The following is a 21,727-nucleotide window of genomic DNA, read 5'->3' as shown; positions in this document are numbered from 1 at the left end:
GTAAAATCGTGTACAGCATCTAAACCAGTGGGTACCTGCGTGCTCACCTGTCAGCACGGCAAAGCACGGCCGTGTTGATGGAAACGGGAGGGAGGCAGGGCTGCACAAGCGATTTTCTGCTGCCTCAGAGGCAGCCCCGGCCATGAGTGTGTGAGGCCTCAGCTGAGGTTTGCAGTCAAGGAAGTCCTGCATCCACATGCTCACCCTGTGGTGCTCGGGATGGTGGGAGCAAAGGCTGAACTGAACAACTACATTTTCCCGCTAAATTAGCATGGGGTGACTGTGCTGCCTCTGGGCTTGTTTGTGCATTAAATGTTCATGGCTTCGTTTGGGCACTGTGGCAGTTTCCATCCATGCAGTGATTTACTGGGGGATCGTACAGAGAAGTTGAGGGCTTGGCAAAAAATAAGGGGATAAAATTAAAGATAGGTCAAAAAGAATCCAGCTGTGAGCATCATCCAGCTGTGAGCTTCGTACGTGGCAGGAGCTGTGCAAGTCCCGGGTATGCCTCTGGACTCTGGATAAATCTCTGCTGGAATCAGCACAGAGGGAGCAGGGAGGAATCAAGTTGGAAAAGTTCAGCGTTCCGGATACTGGTGATGGTGGTGCAGGTTTGTGCTGACAGAAGGCTCGGCCGTGCAGCCGTTCTGCCTGCAGAGCCTGTGCAGGATCCTGCACGGACAGGGAACATTGTGCTGAGGAGAGCAGGTCTGGGCTCCCATGGAGGTCCGTGGGCAGTCGTGGGGGCTGGACCAGACAGCAGCAGGTACATTTTGCCCGAGTCATGCCTTAGAGATAAATGACATTTCCCTCATTCCTGAGGCAAGTGCTGTATCCTCCTCTTCCTTGCGGCTCTGTTCAGTGTGCCGTGACTGCGTCCTGCTTCCCCTGGCAGACTTCTGTGGGATCAGCGGAGTCTCGGAGCTGGCACAGTGACCTTTTCAACACCAATATCTTGTCCTTTGAACTCCAGTGCTTGTACAGCACTACCCTGCTGCTGCGAAGGTATGATGGGCTGACGGGGTTTATCCTTTCTCTGTGTTCAGATGCAATTTTCAAACACCGTAAGGAAAGCGGAATGCTCTGTCGTGGTCTGGCTCAAGCCATGTGTGTTAATCACTGCCAGGTTTAACACTTCATCCTAGCAAAGCCTCCATTAGCTTTACAGTGTGCTGCTGGCCCATTCCTGTGGCTTTGTGTTTTCTCCTGGATCTGTGGCGGTGCCAGCACAGGAACAGCTCTGCTGCTGCTGGAGCCTTGTGGGTTGTGTACCAGCATTACAGGCAACAATGCCTGCGAGGAGAAAGAGTCATGGGAGCTAAGAGGCTCTGTAGTAAAATTACCTGATGGAAGGATGATTGGCTCTGGACCTGCACCCCCCTGCTTGTGTCTGGTGCTGGGTCTGAGCTCCTGTCCTACATGGCATTGCCCAGCGAGCTTTCCCCTCGTAGCCTCAGAGGATGCAGCCTCAGCGCTCTGTGAGGGCAGTGGGGGGCACTCCTGGGTACTCACCCGGCCTGAGGCGATCGGTGCTTCTGCTCCCTGTGCCTGGAGGTGCTGGCAGGGCACACACAGCCTGCTTTGGAGAATAAGGAGCATTTCAAGGTGTGTTGCTCTCACTTGCTTCCCTCTCTGAATGGTCCCACTGTCTGCCAGCAGGATCGTGGCTCTTCCAGGTGAAGCTCTCCGAAGCTCAGCTCTGCCCTGTTGCAGTTGTGGCCAGGTATGGATAGGTATTTTTTGATTTAGAGTCAAACACCCCTCATATGACACTAAAGCATGAGCAGTTTGTTAATATTTGGGAGGAATTGGGATGGCTGCTGCTCCTGGGCAGGTCTGTAGCCACTTCTGCCCCTTTGGATGGCAGGGTGGTGTCTGGATTTAGAGGTGCGGACACATCACACAGAAAGACTGAGGACATTAATACAATTTGGGTTAATTTAAAGCTTTTGGTACTGTGTCCTTCATTGGGCCAGTTGTGCCTACGTGTAATTAGCAAACTAATCCCAGCTTTTGTCACCCCATAGACTGAGCTGTTCATCTTTGTGCTCTGGTTGTTGCATCATTACTACCAGCAGTCTTTGAGGTGACTGAAAAACCTTTTTCAGGAGCAAGACACAGTACTGATAGAATAAATCCAAGGTTCCACCATCAGAATGACTTGGAAGATGAATCACAGAGGTGGGTAGGGAGGGCTGGCCTCTGGTTTAAGCTGAAATGGAATCAGAGAAGGAGCTGCTGCCAAAACAATGGAATGAAAGAGGAGAAAAGGATTTAAGGATCTCTTGGCTCAGGAAAATCTGCAGTCCACGTAGCTTCAGATGTTTTTAAGTGGCATTTGCTATCACTGGTGTTACCTGTTGCTGATACTGGTTGGAATCCTGGTGTTTGCTGGTCACACCTACCTGTGGCTCCTCTTCCCAGTCCAGCTGTGATCAGGTTGGGCCAGTGCCACATGTTTATACATCGCCTGGCTCGAGGGCTCTGTAATCATTTCAGCTCTGTAACTGTGGTACAGCTTACAGATAACACCTGCAGTAATTCCTGCCTGTGGAGGGAGGAGATAAGATTCTGACAAAGAGATGAAGGGATGAAGGGCAGCTGTTAACCCTGAGAGATGAGATGAGGCAGGAGGCCGCTCTCAGGGCTGCCCTCACTCCCAGTCCGTGCCCAGCAGCAGCTGCCCCAGCATCCCTGTCCCAGGAGGGCTCTGGGGACCCCCAGCTCTGTGCTGACAGGACTCCAAAGCCCTTGGGAAGGGGCTGACCCTCCTGTCTGCTATTGTCAGTGTGACCTTTCTGCTCTGGGGATTGGCCATAGGATGTAAATATTTCTTTTGGAAGCAAGCGGAGGGTGGCAGAACGCTGTGTGGGCAGCCGGTCCCTCCGGCCCATACAGACCCAGGGACAGGGAGCCTGGCAGAGTCAAGCTTGTTGTTTGTTTTCTCTTCTCCATTTATCAGGAACCAACAAATTTCTTCCTCAGCACCTCTCAATCCTTTCCCTGCCGAGGGGCAGGGGACAGCTGTGTTAGACACAGAGTAACAGCAGCACTGGGGCTGGACCAGGGAACTCGGGGCTCAGAGGGGTGTGAGCTGCCGTGTTACCAGGCTGTGGCAGGGTGCTCATCTCTCACGGCTGGAGCTGAGGTTGTGAAACAAGTGATGTGTTGAGGCCAGGTAACTGGAGCCATCAGGACGCTGGAGTTGTGCTCAGCAAGGAGAACCCTTCGGGCGGAGGGGAGCAGCCGAGCGGGCGCTGCCCCACACTGCTCTGGAGCAGGCACTGCAGGACTCTCTGCCTCCTCCCGAACATACACTGAGCCTCATAAAACGGTCTCCCCCCTTTCCCCTCCCTCCTCCGTCTGTCCCTCCCTCTCTTCCCTGCTCTCTCACGCTCCAGCTCTGCCTTTACCACTGGGAAGGAGAGATGGGTAACCTGTCAGGGGCTGGGCTGTGGAGGGCAGACACGTGGGGTGTCTGTGTGGGACCTGCCTCGCTGCTGACAGCACACAGCATCTCTCTGCCTCTTCACTGCTCCAGGGCAGACCTTGCCCCATCTTCCTCTGGGCTGTCCCATCCTCTTCTTCACGTCTTGAACTTTTGAGCTCTCATATCCTCTGGAAACTGGTTCCATAGTCTCATGCTTTGTATCAGCAATGATTATTCTGCCCTAGTTTCTCTCAAGTGCTGGCTGCAGTGCAAGATCAGGCTCTATGGGGCACTTGGTGTTGGAAGCAGTGGCTGAGAAATCAGAAAATTTTGCCAAGGAAATAATCCACAGAAAGCTTGAAGGACACCAGTGGGTTGGAGTCACATAGGCATTTTGTGTGCTCTGTCCTGTATTCCCGAGGCTTCCGAGCAGGAAGCTGTACAGGATCTGCCCAAAAAGCTGTACAGGATCTGCCCATGACAGCTCTCCTTCTGCTTGTACAGCTTTTACATTCTTCCTGCTATTTACAGATTCCTTGGTATTTATCTATTGCACAGATGAGCTGTGCTTTGCATTACTCCTTGCAGCCAGTCTTTGGCGTGACCACTGGTTTTCTTGTTAGGAGAACTTCATTCCAGCTCAAGAGCCAGTTAACAATAGGAAGTGCTTTGGTGCTGCTTTGAGGACAGAAGTATGTTCTCGAGGTGTCAAAATGCTGATTGAGAATAAGAAATAAAGTGTGTTTTGTAGTCCAGGGGACAGGAGTCACCCCTGGGTCAGTAGTCCCAGGGTGTCATTCCCTGGGACAAGATCTCTGCCACGGGGATGGGTAGCAGCTCCCAGGGCAGGAACCCCACCATGGGTACGGGTGTCAGTGGGTGTGGAGTTGGGACCGTGTCCCAGAGCCACAGAACCCGCGATTCCTGGAAATCACTGCCCCTGGTCCCTTTCTCAGAGTGAGGAAGGTGTGGGACAGCCCTGGGAAGGATCAAAGCAGAAACACTGTAGCGAGGCAGCGAAGGCGAGTGGCATCCGAGGGGCAATGCCAGCTCCAAGGCCATGCTGGGCGCTGGCAGAGACAACAGCCCGCTCTGTGTCTGTGCCAGGGGTCACTGCCACGTCCCAAGGGGAGGGGAAGGCGGGTTGCTGGTGGGCAGCGGGAGGAACGGGCACCGGGAGAGCTGGAGCGGATCAGAAGGCAAAGTCTGCATGGCAGGAGAGTGTGCTCCTGAGCTGGGAGGAAAGCTGGAAACAGTGCCATGTATTGCAGGAAGAAATCCTAAAATTTCCTAGGATATTGAAAATGTTGTAGTCATATGGGAATATTTTGTTTTGATGTGATGAAAGCAGTTTCATTCCACAGGGTTAAGAATAATTTGTAGTAGAGAGCAGTAGGTCAGTTCTTTGTGTTTTTCTGTCGTTCCCATTAATTCAACTCCTGTCTTGGCACAGACCCTCATTCATATTTTATAAATTGCTGTTTTGAAGGTGGCTGTCCCAGTTTGACAGTTCTCCATTGGCAGTTGCTGTCTGGAGTTGGAGCACTCGCTGGAGGCTGCTGGGTTTGGGTTTGCAGTGGATACTTTCTGCTAGTGATTGTGGACTAAAATTACAAAAGAAATAATTGTATTTATTTTATCATCCTGTGGAATGTTTTAAATTTATCAAATGAGTGTTTACTGAAAGAAAACTATTCTGTGGGAGACTTTCTATGAATTCTAGTAAAAACTGTTTGTTTCTCAGAGCTGCCCTGGGAGACCACAGAGATCTGTGCAGCTGTGGATGGCTCTGAGACATTGGAAATATGTAGAAAAAAAGAGGATTCCCCTTGGACAGCCACTCAGCATGAGGCCTGGGAGCATGGTGCTATGGGTACCATGGGATTATGTCAGCCCTGGGGCTGCAGTGGTGTCTGGGATGGTCCTGACACAGGAGCCCACACACACCTGAGTTCCAGAAGGAGAATTTTTGTGTTTGGTGTATTGCAAGATGACCTTGTGTCTTGAGATGCATCAGCTCTGCCTGTGGTGTTTGGTTCCCGCTGCATTCCCAATGTATTTCCAGGGGCTTTGCAGTCTTGGACATATTTGCAAGTGAAAAACCGCTGGATGGCCTTGTAAGCCCGAAGGCAGCGCTGGGCTGAGCTGAGCTGTGTAAGGGCCTGGGAGCCATGGGCTTCTCCTCCTCCTGTTCATCTCAATTCATTACTTCTTGCAAGTGAATTTTCTTTTTTGAGGGTTTTCTGCAAAAGGCACATCTGCACCTCAAACGGAGGTGAAGCAAATGCCTCAAAGCCATCATGGACAGCCTGGGCCAGCTGGTGAGGGTGGCTCTGTGACACCACATTCAGGTGGTCACGTGGCACAGAGGGCGCAGGCACCTCTCGTTGGGGTCGTCATTGGGTAAGACATGAACATTGACCGGAGTGATCTCCTCTTGCCTTGGATGAGCCCAGCTCTACACCATGTTTTAGGGAAGCAGCAATGGCAGTGTTTCCTGTGGGGGTACTGGATCCCTTCCAGCTTTCTTTTCCTCCAGAGAGCCAAGAGACAGCGTGCACAGGAGGCATTTATGCTCAGTAAACAGTTAAGAGGCAGATAGAGTCACATCAGCCCTTAGTGTGTGGCCAGTGCAGGCGTGCCCGGAGGTGGCCTTGGCAGTGGCAGGTGGCCCTGCCATCGACTGTCACTGCACACTGGGGGGACCAGAGCTGGCTCTGTTTGTGAACACTACAGTGGTACAAGGGAGCTCATTGAAATGAAAAGGAACTGGCCCAGTTGTCATGGCAAAGACTTGTGACAGAGGTTCTCCATCCAAATTCCCTCTTCACTGTTTCCACTGCTGTCTCTGTCTCTGCTGACCTGCCCATGCTATTCATCCATGTCCAACCGCACTTAATCCCCCTGTCAGCTCCAGATGAGGGGCAAAGGGATGGAGGAGCCTCCCAGGGGAGATCCCCACAGTGAGGGGTGCCCTACTCACCCCTGTCAGCTGCCTGCAGTGGGCAGTGCTCACGGGTACTGCAGCGTGTGCTTGTGCTTTGTTCTGCTTTAAATCTCACCATTGCAACCCTGGTTCCCCTCACTCGTATTTTTAAATGAGGTTCAAAGTATCCTCTAACAGTAAAAAAAATACTCCCAGCAGTAGTACTTTGTGCTTCAGCAGCACCTTACTGCTGAAGCACTCATGAACAGCAATTCATTCATCTTCCAGGCAATTGTGGAAAACAAGAATTGCCCCTGTTCTGCAGGCAGGGGATGAGGTTTGACAGGAGGTTGTGGCTTGGCAGCAGCTCCTCGGTGCATATGAGTGGCTGCAGTCCTGGCAACTCGGTGCTGGGGTCCTGGGGCCCAGGCTGGCTTTGTGCTGGGGACCGTCCCTGGGGACAGTGCCGTGTGCTGGACTTTGTGCCCCGTCCGTTGGCCTGTTCACCTCTGCCGACCCCAGTGGCCCTCGGAGAGGGCTGACCCTGTCCCGCTCCCGGGATAGTGTTTGCAGGAGTGGGGTTATGGGAGTGCAGCACCGTGCCTCGGGATCAGGCAGGAGCCGCCGTGCTCGCCAGCTGCCGGCGCTGGCAGGGGGTGGGATGGGAGGGCAGGCTCTGTTCACCCAGGCTGGGAGTGGGATGGGAGGGCAGGCTCTGTTCACCCAGGCAGGGGGTGGGATGGGAGGGTAGGCTCTGTTCACCCAGGCAGGGGGTGGGATGGGAGAGCAGGCTCTGTTCACCCAGGCAGGGAGTGGGATGGGAGAGCAGGCTCTGTTCACCTCTGCTCAACTTGGCTTCACTGCTCTCCTGTCGCTGCCTTCTCCCTGTTTTGTGCAGTCTGAGCAGAGGCCAGAAAGAACGAGGTCACCTGCTGTGCTGTGGCTTGGAGCTCCCCAGCCCCCCCCGGGGAGGCATCTGCAAATAGTGAAAACAAAGTCAAGTGCTGGCTTGTTCTCAGAAGTGATGGGAATGATTTGTAGGGACATGGACCTCAGATTAAGTGATTTGCAGTAGTAGAAATAATCTCAGAAGTATAAGCCAGTTTTCCAGGTATTTATAGCTGCTGCCCTTTGCCTGAGTTAATCTGGCTCCACGTAGCTCGGGTGTCCACAGGGGTGGATTACACCAGTGCTCTCTGCAGGTGTCCTGGTGGCTTCCCTGTGCTAATCAAAGAGGGAGGGAGTGCACACTATTAAGTACATAGTGATTACTGGAATGAGCTCGTGTTTCTGTTGGGGGGGCTGAGTGGGTGCCTCCATTGCACTGCCTGGAGGTGGTGAATGGACTGTGCTGGACTCAAGACACAGGAAAGTGGCTGTCCCTTCCCAAACAGCTCTGGGGGCAAAAGAGATGGCTTAAATCAGGCTGATAAAGTCAGTGCAGAACCACCAATACTGGGACACTGACAGTACTGGTCCGGGCCATCCTTGGCATGAGGGGAGGGAGCACTGTGGGCAGCCTTAGCTGGGGCAAGCACCCAGGCACAGGCACATTTACCCTTTTACACATCTGCCTGGAGATCTCTGGATGCCCCTGGGACACATTTGGGGTGGCAGAGCCTGGGCTGGCAGAGCCCTGCTCAGGCTGTGCAGAGCGAGAGCTGCCTGAGAGCTCCACGCAGAGTCCTGGCTGCTGTTCATGTGCTGTGCATGGCCGCAGTCATAACGATTTATCTTTAACTCCTTTAATGTCTGTAGCCAGGTGTCTGTGACAGGCAGTGCTGGGGGGATGTCCTGGGTGCCTGCTGCCTGATCCCGGTGCCAGCACCACCCGTGGGGCTTTGGAAAGAGCCTTGGGGACAAATCCTTCTGTTGCAGCAGCCTCTTCTTTTGCCAGACTCCCATCCCGCTGAGGGCTCCTGGAATTGCTGTCTGTGGGACCAATCCCCACTAATGCCAGAGGGGAGGCTGCAGATCTCCAAAATACATTTTAGAGAGGATGTGTTCAGTCTCCGGGATGAGGTGGGAAAACCCTGGGCTTTACTTCCTTCCCTCCGTGCTCTCTCTGCCTACAGATGGCCAGAGGGGGTTTCTCATGTCTCCCAAGATGATACTTCACTTCTCTGGTGTTTTTACCAGCCCCTCAGCACTTTGGCTCTTGTTACATATTTTAGCTGCTCTGGCTTCTTTGCTGGTTAAAAATGGCAGAAAGAATGCTTTGACCTTGGCCCGTGTGCTGAGAACAGAGCCCAGGCACAAGTTTCTGTATTGGTAATTTCCTTGTGAACGCTCCTGCCTCCTCCCCCTTGTGCTGATCTGCAGAGCAGCATCTACACATCTTCTGACATGCCATTGGGAGGGCTGGGGCAGAGTATCTCAGCAGTTCCTCTTTCCTCTTGAGACGGGAAAGGAAGAAAGGAATTTCATGCAGATCAGATTAATTGCTTTCATCTAGGAAGTGATGAGGTGCATTAACTGGAAAATGAAATTCCCCTGCAAAGATAGCTCAGATGATTTACAGTTTCTCTTGGATCGTGTATGTGCCTGTGCACATTTGTGGATGTTCATCCTCTTCTTTCTGTGAACACCATACACAGAGATTAGTGTGTTCTCTTCTGTATGAGGAACGTACCCATCCCTTGCCCTGGGGCCTGCAGCATTCCCTCTGCAGACGTGTCCATGGAGAACGGGCGCTGTGGCCCGTGCTGCCCGTGGGGAGGAGAGGTGGCCTTGGCCCCTGGCTGAGGCTCCGTGAGCCTCTGCATGGGCGGCACAGGGCTCGATGTGAGATTGGCATCGCTCCTTCTCCCCACTCAGGCACTGAGAACCAGCCCCTCAGGTCACCCTTGGCCCCTCTCCCGCTTTCTGGCAGGGCAGGGCTATGGGGCACCTGTCTATCTTGGGTCCGATGCCTGGAGCTGTGGGGCCGGGGGGACCCGTGACCCCCCAGGCTGGCTCAGGGCCTCATCCCCATGTGTGCTCCTGTGCTTCAGGATGTGTGAGGTCATCCCCGTGAACTCAGCCTGTTCATGTGGATTTTGTTTTCTGCCTTTCAGTAATTGGTGCCTGTGGTCAAAAAGCCTTTTCCCTGGTAATGGGATCTTCTTGCAAAGAAACCTGTTACTTCCCAGTCTGCTCCCAAGTCTCCTGGGAGCATCTTTAAATGGTTAGAAAAACAAGAGCAGCAAAGGCATTTTTTTCCCTTTCTTGTTTACAGCACAGCCTGTGCCAAGTGCTGGGTCCTTGGTTCTGGGCTGTGTCTGGGGTGGCTTTGAAGGGGGAGCAGAGCACAGTGCTGGGACAGAACATCACCCTGGAGCTGTGCCGAGGGTCGGACAGGGCTGAGCTGAGGCAGGAGCTAAGGGGAGCCCAGGGGGCAGCGGTTCTCTCTTTGCTCAGTTCACCCTCCCTTTTGCCACGTGGGTGCTTAAATCCTTGGATTATGGTCTGAATTGAAGCAGTTGTCATATTCAGCATGAATAAGGTGGCAGCCTGGGGTTGGCAGGGTGGCCAGCCAGTCCCTCTGCACGTGATTCCAGTTAATGAAGGGAGCTCAGTGTGTTCTGCAGGATCCCCTGGGATCAGTGGGGATCTGTTAACTGCTGGCCATACTGTGCCCTGACGGCTGGAGGAGAGGATGGGGCTCTGCCCCTGCCCTCCTGGCGTTTCAGAATCAGGGTCAAGGCGGGCGCGCGGCCGCTGTGGCAGGACGTCCTGAGCTGACTATCTTGCTGCTCGCTCAAAGAGACTTCAGAGAACACTCTCAAGGCTGGGAGGCCTAAAATTAGATGTGGCATCTGTGTTTTGGTTTGCAGGCGGGCTTGAAAGAAAACGATTCCTGTCTGCTTTCATTCCTTGCCTGCTCGGGAGAGCACGGCAGAGGAGGAGGGGGTAGGGCTTTGATCGCCAAACCGCCACGGCTCTCTCTGGGTACTGCTGCCCAGCAGGGCTGGTGAAAGCTCCAATGTGGGTCTGTGGTGATGGAAGGACCTCCCACGCCCGTGGGTCCCTGGCATCAGCCAGCTGCACTGCTGCATCACTGCAGGGCTCTGCCTTCTGTATTTCCCCAGAAATGCTCTCAGCCCCCAAAATGACAGATCTGGCTGTCCCTGCCTGGTGTCACTGAAAGAGCAAACTGACATCAAAGTTCTGTTTCCCAGTCTATGCTGGGCTGGGATGCCTCAGGTTGGGGGTGCGTGCCTGTGGGGTTGATACCAGCATAGTTGGCTGTCCATCCATCCATCCATCCATCCATCCATCCATCCATCCATCCATCCATCCATCCATCCAAGCCTTGCTGAGGGGCCGGTCTTGTGCCGCTCCTGCCCCAGCCCTGCCCCACTCCTGCCCCGGTCCTGCTGCAGCTGACAGGTGTGGGCAGCTGTGAGCTTTGGGCACGCTGGGAAGGCCAGGCCATGGAGCAGGAGGACCCGGTGGATGTGAGCTGGTGGCCATGGGTTGCTGAGGAATTTGCCTCTATGTTGCCTGCCCTGCTGAGATCGGTGCTAAGAGTGCCAGGGAGACCTGGCACTAAGTAGGTGAAACCTTGGTTATAATTAGTGTGTTTATGCTGTCTGGGATGACTCACAGCACGATCCGCTTGGAGGGTGCAGGAACATGATAGTGTTGCACAAGTTGTGAAGTCTCCTTCAGAAACCCAATGCTTTGCCAGCAGAGCTGAAGGGAAATTCTGCAGATAGAGCTTATATCCATTTCCAGACATAATAAGGAAAAGGATTTTTATGCCTCTGCAGTTGTGTCTCTGAAAAGGTTTGGTCTTGGTATAAACATGCCTAAAAATAACCCAATTCTGCTGGTAAGTTGTGGGACCAGCAGTGCAGAGCCACCGCAGTGAGCCCTGGCATCCCTCCTGTGAGAGGGGTGGGAGCGGGGGCTGCTCCCCGAGATGGGAGGTTCTGCTTCTTCCTCTCATGCCTGTCCATCCCCAGGGCTCTCTGCCAGGGTGAGAGTGCTGGCTCATGCTGTGTGCCTCCCCGGGCGGGTGCCAAATCCGTGGTATTTGTGGTCTCCTCGTGTTTCCACGCTGGGTTCCGCCCTTGTTGCCATCTGACTGTTTTTGCCTCATGCTTCATCCAGTGGAGAAATGAAAATGCAGAATTTGTAGCACTGGTTTCCGTAGCAATAATCCCACTGCCAAAGAAGCGGGGAAAATATTTTGTGTTTTAAATATCCGTGTCTGGGAATGAATCCTGGCATCCCTCAGCAGCCCAGGTGGGAGCTGACCACTGACCTCCGACTACCAGCACCACCTGATCCTTGTTGCCAAGTTAAATTCCAAATACCTTTGGAGTTCTGTGTGACACTGGAATTGTTTCACCTTGAGTTTCTCTCGGCAGCACTGTACCACATGCTGTGGTTAGCTGGGGGACTACGGGGACACCCTGTCCCAGTAGCATCCTCCTCTGGGGCGTGGGCAGAGGTGCAGTGCCCTGGTCCCTGCAGAGGGATGGCTGCAGGGGCCAGCCTGGCTCTAGGGAAGATCCAGCGTGCCCTGAGGTGATCCCAGTGGGGGCTCAGGGGTGAGGTGCTTGAGAGTTGGCTGCCTGGATGTGCTGCCCACGGGCTGGAGGTGACGGGGAGTGCTGTGCCGATGGCCCCCAGCAGGATGCGGGCCCAGAGGTCCTTTCCGTGTCGGAAGGCTGGTGAATGCGGCTGCAGTGCTCGTCCTGCTGCCTAGAAGGTGCACTTGGGTTGGAGAGCAGAGGTGAGCAGAGCAGAGCTGAGCAGAGCAGAGCTGAGCAGAGCAGAGCTGAGAAGGGAGTCTGCATGAGGCACTGACATCAGTCCCCGTCCTGCCCGTGCCATCCATGCCCCATCATCCCACCCTCCGGCAGCTGCTGGGTTCAGTCTGGGACACGATGGTGCCTCGTTGATTGGCCAAGTGGTTTGTGGAAATGCCTCAAGGCCACGTGACTGGTTCACCCAAGGTGCTGTGCCTCGTGGCTGGACACCGGTCCAGTGTTCTGTTCCTCTGGAGATCTGCCCAGCACACTGACTGTTGGAAAAGCCACCAAGAACTTGCATCCCCTGTTCCAGAGTGTTTCATAAGCATCATTCCCTCTTCTGGAGGGTTTCATAAGCATCACTGTGCTTTGTTTTGGGAGAGGGAAAGGTAGAATTCCTCCTACAGGCACAGATGTTGGTACGTGGCATTACAAGCCCACGGTACCCTGGACAATTTCCTGGGAACTGTAAGCCTGTACCCTGTCTGGAATCATGGCTGTGTCTCTTGGAGCATGAAATATATGGATCAAGTATCTCATTATTTGTGATTTTCTTTACAGGCACATTTTCTTTTTGTCAGCAGAGGAGATGGATTTGAGAATGGAAGTTTATGGTGTGGATTAAACTAACTGCATAAATATCAGTCAGGACAGACTGTCTCCTTGGGAACTAAGTAGGGCTCTCTGGGTACCAAGGACACCAAGGTCCTGTCCTTGGTGACTCCAGGTGACTCTGCAGTCACCAGGAGGATACAGTGTAGGACACTGGTGCTCCTCAAGGCTACAGCCTGCCCGTGCTGCTTCTCATTTCCTTTTTGTCCCCTTCATGCTTTGTAATCAGGTGAGTTCCCATCTGAAGTGACCTTGCGATGCACTTGTGCTGTCTCTTTTTGTAGGTACCTGCTCTGTCTGGGGAAATCAGTTCTTCTCTGAGCTGATTTATTTAAGTTGCTCCCTGAGCTCCTGGCTGGAGCTCAGGTTTCAAGGCAGAAGTCTTGGTCTCAGCTGTACCCCAATGCAGGCTGCACCTCTGCCACAGCCACTGGTGAGGTGCAGAGGCTGCAGGGTGGCTTCGCCCGGGCTTTGCATTCCAGATGTAGCAAACTCGCCACCTTTCACCTTTATAACCTCCTTTTCCGCTTCTTCCTTAGGGATGACTGAAAGGTGAGAGGCCAGGATTGCTGTTAAATGAGGAGCCTCCCCAGAGGTCTGGGTTATGCTGTGGCTCTGACATCCATCCCATCAAAGGGCCTGCAGTGCCTTGGCCAGTCAGGTTGGCAGGTTGGGGCTGTCTCCTGAGAGCAGGACAAACAGTGGCTAGCTCCATGCAGCAGCAGGCTGGAGCAGCCTTAGTGCACAGCAGAGGAGAACAGGAGGGAAAAGAGCCAGGGACTGGGGGTGGGGAGGCTTCAACTGCAGTGGGGATCTGCCACGTGAAAAATAAACTGTCAAAATAAATAAACAGTGTATTTGAAAAGAGAAAACAGAGTTTAATTTGGAGATTTGAGAAGGGATTTGTGCAGCTGTACTTGTGGAAGCTGTTTGTGCCCCTGAGGCTGGAAGGCAGTGCCAGGACTGGAGAGCCCAGCCTGCTCCTGAGAGCTGTTGGTGGAAGGACCTTCTTCTTCTCCAAAGCATTTTCCTCCAGCCAGCCCCCATTGCTGGGATGTTTGAAAAATCCGTTGTCATCTGCTAATATTTATTTTATTAAATCTGGTGATGATCCAGTTCTCATGTGTGTTTACCAGGCCTGTGCCTCACACTGTGCCTTTCTCTGCTCTCAGATGCTATTGTGCCTCTGTTGCCAGCCATCACAGATGAAAACAAGGCACGGGCAGATTGGAAACACACTCAAGGCTATTTAGAAGAAAGGAAATAAAATCAGTGTCCACGGCTGCATAGATTGAATTGCTCACAGCATTTTAACAGATGAGATGCTTTAAAGTTTCCCTGCAGGCCTTGTTATGTGGGTGAGTGTGGTATGGTGGCTGCAGGCACAGGCTCAGCTCAGCACTGGCTGGAGCCAGTGGCAGCCAAATGGCAGTGCAAGGGGACATGAGGATGTGCCCGAAGTCAGCAGCTGTGCCCTTTGCTGGGCACGGGTTTGGCCCCTCAGTGTGAGTCACAGACCTTCGGCCAGGCAGGAGGGAAAGCTACTTAGTTTTAATACTGCATTTGAGGATGTCATGCACAGGCAATGCCTTTTTAAAGGCAGCACTTCCTCCTGGCAACATTAGAGTGTCTCAGAATTGACAGTGGTTGAAATGACTGGAGAGGGTTCTGTGTCACCTGAGTTCACGTGTGAGTGCTGGCTCAGTTCTGGGCTCAGCATCCTCCTGAGCATGATAGACAGGTTTTGGACAGAGTGTGATGAAGGTGCAAACCCCTTACCCCTTTCCCCGGAGGGCAAGGTGTGGGACCAGCGTGCACTACTCCAGGGTTCCTGTGCCAGATGTGCCAGGGTGCATGGCAGCTGCCATCACTTTGTCCTGATCTGGCCTGGGGTGGGAAGTTGCAGGCAAGGGGACAGTTGTGCCCTGTACTGGCTGTTGCTGAGACAGAAACTTCCTTTGTGGGTCAGAAGTGGTTGGCTCCTCTCTTACCTGTGCTTGCTCTTGGCTTTCTGGATGTGTTGTGAAATGTGGCTGCTTGGTGAAATTTAACTAATGACAAACACATGCTTGCATTGCAAAATGATCATTTCTACTCCCCAGAAACATTTGCACATGGCAGGAGCTCAATAAACTCTCCATTTCCTTACAGAAGCCTTCTCAAACAACAGTAAAGCTCTTCCTACAGCTGTAGGAGAGATACCGAGGTTGTTTTTTCCCGCCGCGAAAGCCGCCAAGCTCCTTTGTGAGAGCCCTGACCTTGGCCTGTGCCGGGCCCGGCATCGCCGCCCGCTGTCACCGGCCCAGTTGTGTCTGTGCTGGCCACTATCGCCCTGCCCGGGCGGGCTGGCATCGCCATGCATCGGACCACTGCAGAGTCCCCCACAACACTCTCGGGGCTTGCTTTGGTTCCACGTCAGCACTCCTGCGGCTCTGGGGGGTGGGTTGGGTGCAGCCAGCAGGGACCCACAGGGTACATATTTCCACCTGGAGGAAAGGTGGCAAGCCAGCTGCTGAGCCACCCTCCTGTCCCTCGAGTGCCCTATGCGGGAGCAAGGGGCTGGCACCCTGGAGCAGGTGGCACCTGAGGCTCTGCCCAGAGTGCTGCCGGCCCCTGAAACCTCCCCAGGCACCTGTTTGGCTCATTGCAGTGTTATTTATTACTTGCACATTCTGAGAACGCCCTGGAAATGTCTCTTGGAAACTGGAAACTGGATCATTAAGGCAACCATTAGCACAGCTCACTCTGAGTTGCCCACATTTTAAATTATGTTCTTCTTGCAATTCTCTCTCTAAAAATAAAAAAGAAAAGGCAAATTGGCATCATTTTAAAATCGAGGGCGTCCCTGGGCAGGTCGTTCAGCTCTGGGCAGTGGCTGCCAGTGGGGAAGGTGTGGGAGGCAGCTGGGAATCGTGTCAGTGCTGCAGGGCCCGCGGCCGAGCCGCTCCCCGCCTGCCGGAACACCATCTCCTGCCCCGATGGGACTGCCCACACCCCACGGGCAGGAGCCTTACCCACAGGAGCCTGTCCCATGGCCCAGAACCACCTTCCATGTCTGCCAGCACCCTCCAGGCTCCATCCCTTGGCAGCAATGGGGCGAGGGTGACTGAGCACAGAGGGAGTGTGGGGAGCCCTGCCCAGCCCCAACCCTGGCACGGGCACACGCGAGGGGCACGCTCCATACACACCTGCTGGAAGGTGTATCTGTACTTGCACAACTCTTCCTGTGCAGAAACAGCTCTTTAAAACCTGTTTCAGAAGCCACTCCATTTTGAACCTGCTTTCAGTTTTAGATAATTAATCCTCAAAAACCCCAGGGTGTTCTGGGGGGTCCCGTGTCTGTTGTCAGGACAGCTGCTGTGAGAAGCTCTGCTGCTTGTGGCACACATGGTGCTGAGCACGGGGAAGAGAGCATGGAAGCCTTATGGAAACAGGGAAATATGCATTGTCAGATTTCCAACTGCACAGGGGGGAAAAGAGAGGGGTCTTTAGCAGAAAGGTCTGGTTCTGTGGGAATCTAAAACATGCTGAGGAAATAAGACATTTTTAGCCAAGCTTTTTTATGTGCTGGTGGTATTCCTCAGTAGGGTCTGCTCCCCAGCAGCCCCTCACACTGAGTGCCAGGGCTCTGTGGCACAGGGTGGCGGTGTGGGAGGATGCGGGGGTGCCCTGGGACAGGGTGGTGGGATCATGCCAGGAGGATGGGTGGTATGCCAGGGAAGCTGAGACAGGGAGATGTTGCTTGCATCAGGACTAGACTGTGGCAGTCACAGTGCATCCAATTGTGTCTTCATTTAATCAGTAATTCAGGAAAAGTCTTGGAAATGGAGATGGTTGGGGAATGGTGGTTGAGCAGCATCTACAGACAAGTTTCTGATTGCTGCTGGCAAAGACATGAGAAATCACTCAAAAGGTTTCTGCCCTAAGCACTGCAGGTGAAATTGCTGCTCCAGTTACTGACCTGCAACTGAGGTGGGGTCTGCACAGCTCCCAGGGAGGGAAGGGAGGGAGCAGCACTGCAGGGGGACAGACAGGCAGCGAGGTCAGAGCAAGGTGACCCTGCAGACTGAGATCACCAGTGGCTGTCTCCTGTTGTGCTTTAATCCCAAGGTGTGAGGGGCTTGGAGATGAGCCATCCAGGGCTTGGAAAAGAGCTGTCCTTTGGCAAAGAGCCCTGCCCACTGTGACAGGCACACCGCACTGGTCCTCTGGAGATAGCCTGGTCTTGGGTTGGAGTTGAGCATCCCAGCTCATATAAAAACCACTTAAAACCTCTCTCTCCTCAGTTTAATTTATGTCTTTTAGGAAGCAGAACAGGAGGGGATGGATAATCTGGACTAATAAAGCAGCTCTTGTTATCAGAATTAGAATATCTAAGGAAAAAATCTGTTTTCAGTGGGTTTGGGGTTTACTGTGGGCCCAAGTGGGGCTTTTCTGGGTATAAAGGTTTTTTCCAAGAAGTCCCATCTTTGTTACATTCACTGTTGATGCAATCTGATTTCTCAGAACCCACCTGAAAGCAACAAACAGTGCCAGAAACCAAAAGGGATCTAATTTTTACTCAAAAGTTGCAGTGACCTGCAGACTGTTAGAAGCTAATTGCCTCACCCAGTGGTTGGAGAAAAAACAAGTTTTAGCAATGTGCTCCTGCTCCCCAGACTGCCTGGGCATGCTGGCTCCTGATTTGGATAAGCCCCTCCTGCTGCCATGTCCTCTGGAAAAGCAGCTTCTCCATGGATTTGATCAAAGAGATCAGATCAGGGTGGGGAGGGGGTCAGCAGGAGGGTGCCAGCCGAGAGGGGAGGATGTGGGCGTGTTTGGGGAGGGGGGTGGGCTCTCGGGACGTCTCAGCTGGGTGGTTCACGTGGCATTAGGCAGTTGGCAGCACTGCAATCTGCCTTGTTTGGTGTACGAGCTTCCTTACTGAAGCCAGAATTCCATGGGCACTGCAACAGCCCGTCTCAGTCGCCTTCTCTCTCTAGGCTGTGCTGTCACTTTGTCACACACTGTCACACACTGCACCCGGGGCAGTGTCAGGAGGGGCACCTGGCACGGTCTCTCCATGGTCAGAGCCAAGTTTGGCTCAGTCCTTGCTCACCTGCTTGCTGCTCAGTGCTTGGCTTGTTCATCCCCTCAGTTTTGGGTTTGCCATGAGGGTTCTCCCAGGCCCCATTGCGATGCTCCCTGTAGCTTGTCTTGACCACGCTTGCTGACCCTTCCCTTGTTCTCTCTGTTTTATGCTGCAGGTTGGAGACCGGCCGTGACCATGTCCTGCCTATTGACTATTACTTCCCACCTCAGAAGACCTGCCTGATCTGTGGAGATGAAGCGTCCGGGTGCCATTACGGAGCCCTCACGTGTGGGAGCTGCAAAGTCTTCTTCAAACGGGCGGCTGAAGGTAGTGGGGCAGAGAGGAGGAAGGTCACTGCCACAGCGTGTGGTGGGGTTCTAAGACCTCTTAAACCAGGAAAGGAGAAAAATCCAGGATAAATTGATTTCTTTGTCCTGCGTTTGTCATTCCACATTACAGATTGCCCTCAAAAAGTATCCAAACCAGTTTGCCAAAACACTATTCTTTTCAATGGCATTGAGCAACTTAGTCTAGTGGAAGGTGTCGCTTCTCATGGCAGGGTCGTGGAACAAGATGGTCTTTAATGTCCCTTCCAACCCAAACCCTTCTGTGATTCCATGATTATCTGAAATGACCTAGTGAGTCCCCAGAGCAGTCAGTTCCTGCTTCTCCTCTTGACTCTCCGGAGTTCTTTAAGCTCCCATCAGCCCACCTGCGATCTCAAACCCACAGCTCCAAATTTGGGGAAGGCTTTTCCTCTCTTGCATCCCTTTCAGAGGGTCACTTTTATCAATGCCTGCAAAACAGCACAACTGTCTGTCCTTGGAGCTGTGCTCTGACCTCGGGGTCCGTGATCCTTAACCCAGCCCCTGAGAGAGCAACTCCTCCTTCATGTCCAGCTCTGTAGTTCCAGGCTCTCCAGCACTATGCATGAGCCCAAATGTTTCCTCTCAACAGCAAGGTCTTTGCACCATCTCTCCTCGGGAAAAAGCGTGCAGAAGGACCAAGCCCAGCTGTTTCCTTGGGCTGTGGCTCAGCAATGTCTGGTTTCTGCTTGCAGTTCAGAGTTGTGGTTCCTTGGCAGCAGTGAGAGTCTCTGTTGTGGAAGATTAACTGTCCAGCAATGCAACGTGCCTGTAATCACTCATTGAGCTTGCTTTCAGGAGTGAGGAACCAGCACAAGCACCACTTCCTTGGTGCTAACACAATTTCCATGGTGCATGCTGTTGGCAGCCAGTGTCACCAGCCGTGGTGTCCCTGGGAGAGGGAGGCCCCGTGGTCCTCGGCTGGCAGCAGTGATGGGGACAGAGCTTCTGTCTCACTGGCACCTCCCCGTGTGCCCACCCCCTCCCCTCTGAGCAGAGGTCCCACTCTGGGGGTCCTCACCTGCTGTTGTCAGAGTGATGTTTCCAGATCAATTATCATTATCCTGCCTGGGTTTGGAGTGTGCCAGGAGCCAACTTGCCAGTGCTGGTTTAGGGAAGAATGGGAGCTGTGCCACAGGGGACATCAGTGTCCTGTTGCCAGAAAGGGCGGTCAAATAATAGTTAATAAATTTGGCATATTTCTCCCAAGTAAATCATTTGCAGATCTGTCTCTGCTGCACATCAGTCTGTGTCAGGCCAAGTGGGTTGGCTTATGCAGCCAGAGTAAATAACAGATGCTTGTTTAAGTCAGCAAGTTGTTGTTGATTTATAGTAAGTGGAGTCTTGGCTCTCAGTCAGACAAACTGTCTGTGGCTTGGTGCTGGAGCTGCAGTCCCCTGGTGCCAGGTGGGCTCTGTCCTGTGGGTGACAGGGGATGGAGGTGCCCACAGGGCAGAGGGGCAGCCTGGGCTGCTCACACTGCTCCACAGGCATGTGCTGTGGGGTTGTTCCCTTTCCTGATTGTGTTATATCATTAATTTAAATGGTATTTATGCCTCTTCCTGGTTCTTCAATCTTGCAGTTATGGCAGAGGGTTAAAAGTGTTTGGCCGTGATGGAATCAGGTAACAGCTCTTTGGCCTGAAGCCACGTGTGTGTGCAGGGAGGGGCACGTACATGGATAGTCTTTTTTGGGGGGGGAGAGACAATAAATCAGGCTCAATTATAGGTACCAAATGCAGGGCAGGGGCAGGCTTTTGTCCTAACTCCTGCCTGATGACTGTCCAGCCAGATCGTTCCTTCTCAAAGCTGAGGAGCAGTATTCAAAGCTGATATTTCAGTGCATTCTCATGGTTTAAAGTCCATAAAATGCATCTCTGGAAACCTTGGGTCACCCTTGGAGGCTTTACAACAGCAGATCAGAACATTTCCCCATGAGAAAAGAAATCTGTTACTTTCCTGGTGTGGGACCTGTTACTTTCCTGGTGCTGGTGTCAAACTGCAGCTGCTGATGGAGGGAGCAGCACAAACAGCACCTTGGAGGGGAGGGAAATAGCTGGCCACATTGTTTCTCTTTTATTATATTCTCCTAACATAATACTGAACTTATCTGGCAGGGATTCGGGCATATTTAATCACAGTTTGTCCAGAAGGATCCTGGGGGACACAGTATTGAAAGTTTTACTGAAATCCAAAAAGATCCCATCAGCTGGCTTCCCTTGATCAGCCAGGCGGGTCACCTTGTCATAGAAGGAAATCAGGTCTGATAAGCAGGACTTTCCTCTCATGAAGCTGTGGTGGCTGTGACCAATTACTGTGTTGTCTTTCAGGTGTTTTTCAACACCTCCTGGAATAATCTCCATAACTTTACCAGGCACTGAAGTGAGACTGACAGGCCTGGAGTTTCCAGGGTCCTCCTTCTTGCCCTCCTTGAAAACTGGGACACCTTTTACCAGCTTCCAGTCAGCTGGGACCTCCCTGGATTCCCAAGACCACTCAAAAATCTTTGAGAGAGGTTTTGTGATGACATCAGCAGCTCTTTGAGGATTCTGTGATGAATCCCATCAGGCCCCAGAGATTTGTAGGCATCCAGCTGGAGCAGCAGATCCTGCACAATTTCAGGCTCGACTGGGAGTTGATCATTCTCGCAGTCATGGTCCTGCAGCTCAGGGCACTGAGACCCCCTTGGTCCATCATCCATGTTGAAGACAAAGGCAAAGAAAGCATTAAACACATCTGCCTTGTCTCTGTCCCTGTGTGGGAGGTGACCATCCTCATCCTGGAACGGTGATGATATTGCCTATTGCCATTAATATATTTGAAAAAATTCTTTTTATTGTCCCCCACATTTCTGGCAGCTTCAAATCCAGTTGAGCTTTGGCCACACAGATTTTCTCCCTATAGTGGCAAGCTCTATATTCTGTATTCTATATTCTGACTCTGTATTCTTTCCATGTCACCCAACCTTGCTTCCCCTGGGCACACAACTTCCTTTTTTGCCTTATCTCTGAGAGAAGATCCCTGTTCAGCCAAGCCAGCCTTCTGCCTCACGTGCTTGACTTCCAACATTTGGGAATTGCTGCTCCTGTGCCCTGAGGTGGTGATGTTTAAAACGTGGCTGGCAGTGATGGACCCCAGCACCTGCAAAAACATTTTCCCAGGGAACCTTCCTTACTAATTCCCTGAGAAACCTGAATTCTGCCCTCCTCATGTCCAGAGTGTAGGTTTTGCTGGAACTTTTCTTTCTGTCAACAGAGATTTTAAACTTGATCACTTCATGCTCACTGTGGCCAAGACGGCCCCAACTTCCACTTCTCTCAGGAGATCCTGTCTGTTGACTGGCAGCAGATCCAGGAGGGCATTTCTCTGAGTCAGCTCCCTTAGGAGCTGTTCCATAAAGTTGTCATCCAGGTTTTTTAGGAATCTTCTGGACCCGGTTGTACCACTGTGAGATGCTTCCAGTTAATTTATGGCAAGTTGAAGTCCCCCTTAGGACAAGAGCAGTTGATTTGGAAGTGTCCCTTAGTTCCTCAAAGATAGACTTGGGGGTTTTTCACAAGCTCAGGTTCAACTGATTCAT

At 52.7% G+C, this 21,727-nt stretch overlaps 1 protein-coding gene across 2 annotated transcripts in view; it reads left to right on the top strand.

Moving 5' to 3' along the window:
• AR (androgen receptor) overlaps positions 1 to 21,727 on the top strand; it is a 39,662-nt gene that overhangs the window by 1,738 nt on the left and 16,197 nt on the right. The window contains exons 1-2 of one of the 2 annotated variants that reach the window (XM_039378144.1): positions 752 to 1,005; positions 17,959 to 18,110. In XM_039378144.1, the coding sequence (XP_039234078.1) occupies positions 800 to 1,005; positions 17,959 to 18,110 (358 nt within the window). In that variant the 5' untranslated portion in view covers positions 752 to 799. Of the gene's footprint in view, positions 1 to 751; positions 1,006 to 17,958; positions 18,111 to 21,727 lie in introns of those variants that run through there. The other variant, XM_027730949.2, reaches the window with a different exon arrangement.

This window comes from Pipra filicauda, unplaced genomic scaffold (genome assembly GCF_003945595.2).
Source record: "Pipra filicauda isolate LSUMZ 115617 unplaced genomic scaffold, ASM394559v2 scaffold9_size5747161_pilon, whole genome shotgun sequence".
In the NCBI taxonomy this organism is placed as follows: Eukaryota; Metazoa; Chordata; class Aves; order Passeriformes; family Pipridae; genus Pipra; species Pipra filicauda.
Note: the sequence above shows the minus strand (reverse complement) of the source record. Positions and strands in the feature narration are given on the sequence as shown.